The following is a 12301-nucleotide window of genomic DNA, read 5'->3' as shown; positions in this document are numbered from 1 at the left end:
CATAAATGCAAAAACATTAAAGTCAATTCTTATAAATAAATATGTAAACACTAAAAACTTCACCAACTGTTTAATTTATCATCCATGCAAAAAACTGTAGACAATCCTACAAAATCTGTGACATCGTCAGTGCAAAAATGCAACAGATCAGTTAGATGTTGTAAAGTTGATAGTTACTTTACTTGTGTATCATTTCTTTAGTTTTATCATATTGCTTTTTATCCATCACAGATGGAGTAGTAAGGCCACATATTTTGTAAGTAAGTAAGTAAAAATAAATTTGATTTTAGTTTATTTTCTTATGGTGGCTTAGTGCTCCGGTTGTTTGAATGCTTTATGGAAAATAAATTGATGACTATATTTAGATGTAGACATAGATGTCCGGGAGTGGGGAAGGGGGGGACATCGAGACAAATCTCGGTAGGACACATGTTTATATATTGTATGAAGACGGTGGCCGCTATCTGACCTTGTTTACATTCCCCGAACGCTATGCATACGCCAATTGTAAATAACCTTCAACATACCATATGTTTAGCTAATATATAGCCATGAGGAGTGTTATATCGGACATCATGATAAGTCAAGGTTTATCAGAGACCCTGTGTGTTTTTGGACGGTGGATGATTTCTTGACAATCCATGAATAGATCAGCCACCAGTCTTGAAACTACGGCACTGTTTTGACATATTGATTGTGTCACTGTCTGCTTCATAACTATCACCCAACCGCGTCATACCAAAAGACGTTAAAAGATGGTACTTGTTGTTACCTTGTCTGGCACTCGGCATTAAGGGGCTAAAACAAGGACTGGTTGTCTCGGAGTCAGTATGCTGTGTCTGTCAGGTATTCCTGTTAAACTGCTGCCTGGTATTTCAGTGAGCTAGAACTATAAATTGGCATTAGTCCGGACTAGTACAAGCAGCCACACAAACACACACATACATGCATGTCACTATATAAGTGTATAATCTTGGACGTGACTATTCTCATCCCCTTTTCAGGCCAAGCACAACCTCTTCATACCCATTCATACTTGAAAATAAGAGACTCAATACCCAATACCTGAATACTTGAAGGCTGCTTTGTATAACTGTTTTCATTTAACATCATACATAGCTTAATTTCAGGGACAACCTATTTGTCTGTGAGAACCCATTCACTTTGTGGTTGAAGAGGTGGTATTTTATGTCCCTTCATTCACTTAAACCATCAAACAATTAAGGTGCAAAGAGTTGTCTCCCTTAATGTACCCCTTACACAGTTTGGTGTATAAGATTTGAGTTATTCATTTTTATAAGTCAAAAGGTTAATAGTAGTCAAAATAATCTTTATTGTTAATATATAGTTCTTCGTTTATACAGACTCATTTGTCTTGTTTTTATCAAGTATTCCTAATCGCCAGCACACAAAGTAAGCGATCTAACCCACTCAGCCACCGAGGTTTCCACAAAAATGAAAGTCCGACAACTTTGTGTGCTGGCGATTAGGTGCCTCACCCTGGCAGGTGTGGGTTCGAATCCCGGACGGAACTCAACCCCAAAAAAGTACGAGAATCTGTACTTTACTAAGAAAGTGTTATCCCAAATATAACATTAGTTATATTCCTGACAATGTTTATTTATTGGCCATATGGAAGTTTGTGTGTAAAAATATGACGTAGAAAATAAAATGCCACCACCTTGCTTTTTTTTAAAAATTAATGAAAATCTCATAATTCACTGAGGCCTTATGTCAAGGTTGGTAGATCCTGCTCGTCAGGCCAAGTTTAATGATAGGCTGGGGGTATATCAGAATGAAAAGCAACAACCAATACCCATGTCCAGTAAGTATTGCAGAAGGTATATATTGTCTCATACAGAAGCTGAAATGACATATATGAACTCCAAAGCAAGTCTACAATATTTTGGCAAGTCTAGATTTCTTCAGTTTAAGAAGAAGAGATAATATGGGCTTGTTTCTGTTATATATGTATTAAAAGATTATTTACTTCCCCCCCCCCCCCCCCCCCCCCCCAAAAAAAAAAATAGAAAAAAATAATAGTTTTGTTTCAAAGAATAAACGTTAGTCTTGAGTAAGTCATGACCATAAGGAATAATATACTGAGGGAATAACTGTCCCATTTTGACAGACTTTTGTACAGTTACACATTAACCTACATAATTTGCCAAACATTGTTTCTTCTCATGTAGGTGATCACTTTCACTCACATCTGTCCACAACAATCCCCAGTTCACCCACTCATGATTGTTGTACCCACATTCTACCGATTGGCTTGTGTGGTTGCTAGGCAACCTTGTTCCTTGGCCAATTTCAGGGAATCACTTGCTCATGGAGACAGGAGTTTGGAAGAAGTTCAAAGATGTACTGCTGTTCTGCCATGGAGCCAAGTTGACCAGCACTTGAAGCTTCGTAGGAAAAACATTGATGTATAGCTGAAGATCCTGGAACTGAATATACAGAAAAATAACTCAATTTCCAGAAACATATGTTCCTTGCAGAAATTGTTTACAAACTATTTTGAAGTCTTGGAACTGTTTTTCTCCACAAAAGCAAATAATCAATGCACAAGAAATGGTAAACTGGCATTGCAGGATGAGGGTGTGTAGCTCTGAGTTTCTGTGGAGGCTGTGCATGTTTACAGCACACATTTCACAGTCAGTATGCAAAGTCTGCCGCTTGTCTCTAGAATCTGGATGTTGCTACCATGCTTAAGATTGGCTGAGTGTTTGTGTCTTGTGTCTTGGTAGTATTTGGGATTCTGACCTAACCTATGGATTGACTCTTAGTTGACTGGATCGATGGAGAAACAATAATGACTTGTATCGATGTAAGTTCTTCAGTGCAAGTGCAGACATAGTTACAGCATGCTGGCGCAGGTGCACATCCCGCAGCCACCGATACCTGAGCAACTGATTTATGTTCCAGTAGAACGCCACTTCTGTGCTGAAGGAATTGATTGATTCTTGGATATCACCTGGGTTAGGCAGCTGGACCAACTTTTGGAGAGGTTATTTTGTCCATCCTCAAGACGTGTGTATTGTTCTGGCCACAAGGTGTCATTGTGCCTGAGTGAGATGCCATATTGATCTGTGGAGGATATATATGTGGAAGAGTTTCTTTGATCGAGATATTTAAACAAATTGCCATCGACCCGCACGTGGAAGGTCCGGAGTTGGGATGCTGATGCTTTCATCACATGATCTTTCCAGATTGCGACATTGCATTGGAAAACATTCCCCTATTGGTTAACGCAAATAGGATCACGTTTGATATCACGATAGTCTCTTCGATTCGATTTTCTAGAAGTCTAATTCTATAATTGATGAGGTGAAGTTGGAAGCTTGAGGTAAAGTGTCCCGTTCTGTGTGGTGATTCTCTTGCCTGTGTGCGGACGCTGGTGCTGCTTGCCTGTGCACCGAGCTCTCAGTCACTGGATTACTGGAATTGCCATTTTGCTCAAGTTTTCTCTCTTAAAAACGGCAAAATTGCTGCGATGTGTAAGAAGTCAATTTATGCCAGGATGAAATACCGACTTTTAGAATGGCGCCATCGGGCACACGAGAGTCATAACACAAAGGTAAAGCTGGGAATTTTTGAATCTGGTAACACCAATATTCACTGATAGTACAAATGGAATGAACACAAACTATTTGGTTGATTTTTATGTTTTATTGAGTTACGCAAGTCCAAACCTTCAGTTTTATTGATTAAGATGCGTCTGTTGTAACAAGGCAGTGATGGGTAGTCTGGCAGACAGGAAATATTCAATGGCTGATGACATGTTCACTTATGCTGTATAAATACACTGACACAAAAGTGTGTTATGAATAATGAAAGTTAATTCTCATTGCTATTGATTACAACATGTAGGTATATTTTTAAATTGTCATTTCCGAGATAGACACAGCTACTTGTCTGTTAGTCTGAGACTAGTAAAACTGTAGATGGACTAGTTGAATCTAGTTATTGTAAATATTATATACCACTTGTCCAAAATGATCTGTGGACTAGTTGGATATAACAAATGGTGTCGACCCCTACATTTGTCCGATGTAAATAGTATTTGTAAGCCATTTTGAATTTTGAAGTTAATCATCAGTTTGTGCTGATCATGTGTTTGTGTTGATATGAAAACCAATTACTCAGGGATGTGGGTCATTGCTCTGTTGTGATACACAGTAAGATGTCAGGTCATATTGATTGGCAGTCACGGGGAATATCTGGAGTTAGATCATGCATTTAAGAGTCTTTACCTAATCTGATTTGCCTGGCTGTTTTGTGTAATCACTGCCTGATGGTGGTCGATTGTGCTGCAGCTAATGGGGACGTGTGTACACTGTGTTCTGTTACCTGGGAGTGGGAAGGCAGTACATATATGTCAATATGTCATTTAGAGTAAGTGAATGAGCATGGTGTTATGCCTCTGTTAATCTTCCTGCAGTATCATGGTGGGGACACCAGAAATGGCCTTCACACTTTGTAGCCATGTGGAGAATCAAATCTGGGTCTTTGAGGCAGTCATTTTTCATGCTGAAGGCCCAGGTTTGATTCACCACATGAGTGCAATGTGTGAAGCCCAGTTTGGGTGTCCTCGCTTCAATATTGCTGGAATATTGGTAATATAGTGGGACTGGGATCTTTTTGACTAAAATAAAATAAAAAATCCAGAAAAAATACAGAACAAACATAAACTGTCCTGAAAAAAAATACTTTATTGGTGTGATTCCTCCATTCACAGAAGAAATCCTGTCTCAAACAAAAATCCCATACTTAAAAATAAATTAAATGTGAAGTATTTATTTATTTATTTATTCATATGAAAGTCATTCTGTTGTTGATTTGCAGGTTGAATCACTGATACTGATGTAGATATGGAATTTATAAAAACATTTTAAATGTGTGGCCTTATTTGACTAACAAACAGTCTGTGAGGTCGTTCATACATGGGTACTGTGATACTGCTGGAATACTCACTCAGTCACTTTAATCAAACTATAACTTTCTGTCAATCTTTTTATGCTTTGTTTATTTCTGATGGCTGTGGAATATAGCTACTAAGAATAATCTATTTTTGTTGTTTGGACTGGTTTTGAGACCTTTGATTGATTTAAATGCAGTTACTTGTAAGTGATAATGCAGGGGAGTGCTTGGTCACAAGCCTTGGATTGAAGGGAGATAACTCTGTTTACACTATGTAAACTTTGTGACATGGTAGAGATCATTCTTTTGGGTAATAATTTAAGTTTGATTGTGTGTCCTTCAAAGCTGCTGTCAGCCATAATATTGCAGCTATATGACAGCGGTCTGTAAATAATTGACTCTGGACCAGACAAACAAATGGTTGATGTTATGAACACCTTTCTGTGTTGTTGGTGTACATGCAATCAACAAAATCATCCAGCCTGACCACCCGATCCGTTAGGTCGCCTCCTATGACAGGATAGGTTACTGTAGCTAATCTATCCCCGAATCCCCACATGGGTATGTCTTATGTTTCTCTTTCATTGTTAACCTTCTGATTGAGAAGTGCTTTAGATATGAATTGATATGTATGAATTCATATGTATAGTCAAAGAGTGAATGTTGCTTAATAGTGTTGATACCAATGTGGATAACCAAACCAGCCGCAGTAGACACTTCGCTTCTTTATTTCTTCTTTAGCTTCACATCCACTCACACAAACAACCCGTCACGCCGGCCGGCACATGCTCACACACTTTCTCACAACACAAGACTTTCACTGCAGCCACACTTCCGACATGCGCAGTGGGACTAGTTTCGCAGACGATATAATATCAACAAATAATAGGCCACAGATTTTAAATAATTCTACCATGAATTAACTCGATTCTGATTGGTCAACCAGAGATTGTCAAATCACAATAAACCCCTCTCTGATTCAGACAGCAAATTTGACATATTTTAAGTTTTGGGGACAACAGAGAGCATGGAATTTGGCGCTTTTATATATATGACTGTGGCGTCATGTCTGTTGCGTCCCAATGAGCGATATGACATCATAATGGTGTCATGCAGTGGAGAACAAAAGTTTTGCTTAGCTTGCTCAATTTTCTTTAGGGGTGCCCACCTCATGTTAGCTTACAAAGTTGCCGTGTTTATATGCTTTCAATGCCTGTCATATGTTCCAAGTGAAGTATTGTGTGTAAAAAAACTGCTTGAACATGTACGTGATGTACCAAAATATTAGCATATAGCATATAGTGTGCGCTCTGTACATTTCAGTGATTTACCGAAAAGTTAGCATTAAGTGCACTCGCTGTTTTTCATCATTTTCAATGGAAATGTTTTATGTAAACAATGCAAGTGATGTACTTAAATGTTAAGCGTTCATGGTATTTATTCAGAAAATCAATGTTTTACTTTTTCCTTTTTTAAGTCGATGGGGGGCACGAATGGCCCAGTCGTCTAAGGCGCTGCGATTCACTGTACCGAGTTGCGTCCCTTGGGCACGCCAGAAACCTATGATTGTGGGTTCGAATCCCGGTTCACCCCGATTATGTTTCTAGGTTTGTCAGCACCATATCCGTTCTCGGGGATTTCACCGAAGTGGTAAACGTCTACGACCTGCATCACTTCAGGCTTTCTTCCCACATTAAGCTGACACGCTGCCATATAACTTGAATACTGTTAAAAGCGGTGTTAAACCCAACTCACTCAATTGTAGTCGATGGTTTGTGTTGACCTGATTCTCTGTAATCAACTCTTCTTTGGCGCTGGCAATTGTAAATAGGTTTGGTCATGTAGGGGTCAGTCATAACTCTTTCTGAAATACCCTGTAGGGACTTGGGCTTAGAACTAGTTGCCAGCAGACTGTGCTGGTCGTAGGAGGCGACTTATATGTATCGGCCGGTCCGGCTCAGTGAATTGGTTCATAAGGTGTCTTTGTACCTCCACGGCATGGGTTGTTGCTCATAATATCAACCACTTGTTTGTCGGGATCAGACTCGATTATATCCAGCTGTCTGGAATATTGCTGGGAGCTGTGTTGAACACTTCAACTTCAGCCACTGGTCTGAGCAAGGTAAAATTTCTTCTGGTTTAGTAAGATCGCATTATGTTAGTTCATAAGACTAAATTATACTGAAAATTAGGCCCAAATACATTTTCCGGAAGTCTTTGACACAGGCTGTAACCATCAAACAAACAAAATTACCTTACGGCATATATTTCATCCTAACAGTGTGACAAACTCAAATTTACAGTTACTTGAAATTAATGCTTTTATTGAAAAAAAGATGGGATGGGAAACTATGTTATGTTATTTTCATTGTTTTCTGTATAGTCCCCTCATAATGAATGGAGGCAGATGGAGTACCCTCGTGGTAGGGTTTCCATTCCGCACATGTATATAATATGCAAAGCTCATTGTTGGTATCCCCACTCTGATGCTGCTTCCATATATCTCATTCTCACCTTTTCAATAATTCAGTCAGGAGGAATATTCATGTAAAATGTACAACAGCATTGTAAAGGCTTCAGGTCTATAATGCGGGAAGTCTGTCCTGCTGCATCCCCAGGATGAACCAACTGATCAACATATTTGTGAGTTGATATCTTCTCGCTATCGGCCACTAGATTGATAGCTTATCTATTGACCACAAGACTGATATCTTCTCATTATCGACCACCAGGTTGATAGCTTCTCTGTATCCACCACTAGGTTGATATCTTCTCACTATCCACCACTAGGTTGTTGTTTTCTCTGTATCCACCACTAGGTTGATATCTTCTCACTATCCCCCACCAGGTTGATATCTTCTCACTATCTACCCCTAGGTTGATATCTTCTCACTATCCCCCACATGGTTGATATCTTCTCTCTATCTACCACCAGGTTGATATCCTTCACTATCGACCACCAGGTTGATATCTTCTCACTATCGACCACCAGGTTGACATCTTCTCACTACCAATCACTAGATTGTTGTTTTCTCACTAATGACCACAAGATTGATGTCTTCTCTCTATCGACCACCAGGTTGATATCCTTTCACTATCGACCACCAGGTTGATATCTTCTCACTATTGACCACCAGATTGATATCTCACTATTGATCATTTGGTTGATATCTTCTTACTATCCACCACTAGGTTGTTGTTTTCTCTGTATCCACTACTAGGTTGATATCTTCTCACTATCCACCACTAGGTTGATATCTTCTCACTATCCACCACTAGGTTGATATCCTCTCACTATCCACCACTAGGTTGATATCTTCTCACTATCCCCCACATGGTTGTTGTTTTCTCTGTATCCACCACTAAGTTGATATCTTCTCACTATCCACCACTAGGTTGATATCTTTTCACTATCCCCCACCTGGTTGTTGTTTTCTCTGTATCCACCACTAGGTTGATATCTTCTCACTATCCACCACTAGGTTGTTGTTTTCTCTGTATCCACTACCAGGTCGATATCTTCTCACTATCCCCCACCAGGTTGATATCTTCTCACTATCTACCACTAGGTTGATATCTTCTCACTATCCACCACCTGGTTGTTGTTTTCTCTGTATCCACTACTAGGCTGATATCTTCTCACTATCCACCACTAGGTTGTTGTTTTCTCTGTATCCACTACCAGGTCGATATCTTCTCACTATCCCCCACCAGGTTGATATCTTTTCACTATCTACCACTAGGTTGATATCTTTTCACTATCCCCCACCAGGTTGATATCTTCTCACTATCTACCACTAGGTTGATATCTTTTCACTATATACCAGTAGGTTGATATCTTCTCACTATCCACCACCTGGTTGTTGTTTTCTCTGTATCCACTACTAGGTTGATATCTTCTCACTATCCCCCACTAGGTTGATATCTTCTCACTATCTACCACTAGGTTGATATCGTTTCACTATCTAACACTAGATTGATATCTTCTCACTATCCACCACCAGGTTAATATCTTCTCACTATCTACCATTAGGTTGATACCTTTTCACTATCCCCCACCTGGTTGTTGTTTTCTCTGTATCCACCACTAGGTTGATATCTTCTCACTATCCACCACTAGGTTGTTTTCTCTGTATCCACTTCTAGGTTGATATCTTCTCACTATCCCCCACTAGGTTGATATCTTCTCACTATCTACCACTAGGTTGATATCTTCTCACTATCCCCCACTAGGTTGATATCTTCTCACTATCTACCACTAGGTTGATATATTCTCACTATCCACCACTAGGTTGTTGTTTTCTCTGTATCCACCACTAGGTTGATATCTTCTCACTATCCACCACTAGGTTGTTGTTTTCTCTGTATCCACCACTAGGTTGATATCTTCTCACTATCCCCCACCAGGTTGATATCTTCTCACTATCTACCCCTAGGTTGATATCTTCTCACTATCCCCCACATGGTTGATATCTTCTCTCTATCTACCACCAGGTTGATATCTTTTCACTATCTACCACTAGATTGATATCTTTTCACTATCCCCCACCTGGTTGTTGTTTTTCTCTGTATCCACCACCTGGTTGTTGTTTTCTCTGTATCCACTTCTAGGTTGATATCTTCTCACTATCCCCCACTAGGTTGATATCTTCTCACTATCTACCACTAGGTTGATATCTTTTCACTATCCCCCACTAGGTTGATATCTTCTCACTATCTACCACTAGGTTGATATCTTTTCACTATCCCCCACTAGGTTGATATCTTCTCACTATCTACCACTAGGTTGATATCTTCTCACTATCCCCCACTAGGTTGATATCTTCTAACTATCCACCACCTGGTTGTTGTTTTCTGACTATTTTTCTCACGCTTGAACACAACAAAATTGCTCGCAACGAACCAGCTGTTAAACGGTTTGTCAAAGAACTCCTGGGTGAAAGATGGAATTTTTGTGAAGAGATATTGTTAGATATTAAAGAGAACAACCCATCTTCAGGTGTGACAAGTTGTTATGAGAGAAAGGATCTGATTTCCATGGTTACGCCCCAGTTCATGACTATCACCATGACTCACTGCCTCGGGGTGGGCGTGGCAGGGAGGGCTAGCCACCTCTTGCTGGTATGTCATGGTAGCTGGGAGTTGTGGGGGGATGAGGTGAGCAGTAGTGATGGGTGAGGTCAGCAGTAGTGAGGGGTGGGGTCAGGAGTTGTGTTGGGTGAGGTTACAAGTAGTGACGGGTGAGGTCAGGAGTTTGGCTGTGAGGTCAGCAGTTGTGGGGGGTGGTGATGGCATCAGTGTGGAGTACTGACTCTCAGGCTAATTAACCACCTGGCGTTAACTATACTGACAACTCCCCAAGGTTTAGTGTGGGGAGGTTAAAAGTTATCTTGGAAACTCAGAATAAACAACCCAATCAAACAGTCTAAGGCCTACAAAAAAGGAATTGTTTCTCGGACATCAGTTTAGATTCTGCACGTCAGTCATTAAATTGCAATATACTAATGATTTTTCTCAAATGTCTCTTGTAGTATGAAGCAGACTCTGGTATGATATTATAGTGCCGAGTTCAATGTATCACAACTTGTGTTTGTTGGTATTCTTGGTGGGAAAAAATATGAAGTGAACCTCCATTCTCACTTTCGTTTTTTGCAACCAATGCTTGCAGTAAGAGGTGACTAATGGGATCAGGTCGTCAGACTTGCTGACTTGGTTGATGCATGTCATTGTATCCCAAAAGTGTAGATCGATGCTCATGATATCAATCACTGGATTGTCTGGTCCCGACTTGATTATTTACTGACCGCCGTCATGTAGCTGGAATATTGCTGAGTGTGGAGATACAATAAACAAACGAAACAAACACTTTTGTTTTCCATGAAAAAGGTTTAAAAATCCTGCCTCCCCTCTCACATTGGAGAGAGATATCACTGAAAATGTTTTTTCTTCTAATGCAGCCAATCCTAAGAGTCAAGGAATAACAGATTATTTTACCTGAACGTGTTTATTTTTTACGTTCTTAATCTGTGGTGATGGATTATCAACATTCAGCAGGAGTTGCACATTCCCTTTTTTCAGACACCTTACATATTAACTGCTCGCTTAGCTGCGTCACTTCGTGACATGAGTATTAGGTGCACATACATTTAAAAAATCAGGGATCTTCCTCTGTGTTCTCCGATTACGACTTCTAGATATCAGCTTGGTTATTCTGTCAGTGAAGCAATGTCACAGCATGAGCAATGGGGGTCATTTTGCAAATAATAAAGGTACGAGGAGGAGAATATATGGATGTCAACTTCTATATTATGAGGAACACTACGTTTCGGAGTATTTGCTTACTCCTTCACTGTGTTCCACATAATAAAGAAATTGACATCCATATATTCTCTTCTTTATGTGTATCACTTCTAAATGCCTTTCAAAGACCTAGTGAAGGTATGGACTAAAGAAATTATATTTCTTGGTGACATCAGGAAAAAGCTATTTGATATTTTTTTTCCAGATAGATATCTATTGTAAGCTGTAAATAAACATTCACTGGTAGACCACTTGATTGGCCATTCAAAGTGCTTTGCAGAGTTGTGTCCCTTGGTTGTTCCAGGATCCACTGATTGTGGGTTCAAATCTCACATTCACCCTGTATATGATCTTTGGTCTGTTGGCACTATACAAATGTTTGTGGATGTCAGCAAAGGGATAACCATCTTCAAACTGTAATACTGTTTAAAGTGACGTTATTCAAACTAGCTCACTCACTCACTCACTCACTCACTCACTCACTCAGGCCAGGATCTCATCCTGTATTGTTTCTGGCAGTGCACTAGCACACCTTGTTATGATATGTGAGAATGTGCTGTGCTATGACCAGAATCAGGCACTCGATGTCATTCCAGTCAAAACACTGTGACCAGGGCATGTTGGCGTGTAGACACTGTGACTGTAGCCGGCTGTCACGTAGTCATCGCCTGTATACAAACACTTCAGCCCATACCACTTCTCACTCATGATCATTTTTTAATAATTTGTAACCAGGATTCCGTTCAACAAAGCAATCTTAGCACTATGACAGTCGTACCTCCGATTACTTAATATAGACTTACACCGCCTCCGTTGTTTGAACCCTGGCCCTGTCACACCAAAAGACGTTAAAAGATGGTACTTGTTGTAACCCTGCCTGCTGCTCGACATTAAGGGGCTAAAACAAGTACTGGATGGCTCACTTTACAGTGTCTGAGTGGGGTAATCGTGTTAAGCTGCAGCATGGTATCTCGGTGGGCTAGCACTAAAAACTTGGCACTAGTCCGGACTAGTACAAGCAGCCACACAGAAACATGCACATTCATGCGTGGTCAGACTCGCTGTTTTGGTTGATGCA

General features: G+C 40.0%; 1 protein-coding gene across 11 annotated transcripts in view; it reads left to right on the top strand.

Moving 5' to 3' along the window:
• The window catches only part of LOC139465037 (5'-AMP-activated protein kinase subunit gamma-1-like), a 391629-nt gene that overhangs the window by 285096 nt on the left and 94232 nt on the right, over positions 1 to 12301 (top strand). Inside the window, exon 1 of one of the 11 annotated variants that reach the window (XM_071246719.1) lies at positions 2581 to 2601. The exons of 9 other annotated variants lie outside the window; for them this stretch is intronic. In XM_071246719.1, coding sequence (XP_071102820.1) covers positions 2596 to 2601 — 6 coding nt within the window. In that variant the 5' untranslated portion in view covers positions 2581 to 2595. Of the gene's footprint in view, positions 1 to 2580; positions 2602 to 3474; positions 3581 to 12301 lie in introns of those variants that run through there. One more of the 11 variants, XM_071246717.1, reaches the window with a different exon arrangement.

This window comes from Haliotis cracherodii, unplaced genomic scaffold (assembly GCF_022045235.1).
Source record: "Haliotis cracherodii isolate W230 unplaced genomic scaffold, xgHalCrac1.p SCAF_17, whole genome shotgun sequence".
Classification (NCBI taxonomy): Eukaryota; Metazoa; Mollusca; class Gastropoda; order Lepetellida; family Haliotidae; genus Haliotis; species Haliotis cracherodii.
The sequence above is the reverse complement of the archived record's forward strand: the minus strand, read 5'-3'. Positions and strand labels throughout refer to the sequence as shown.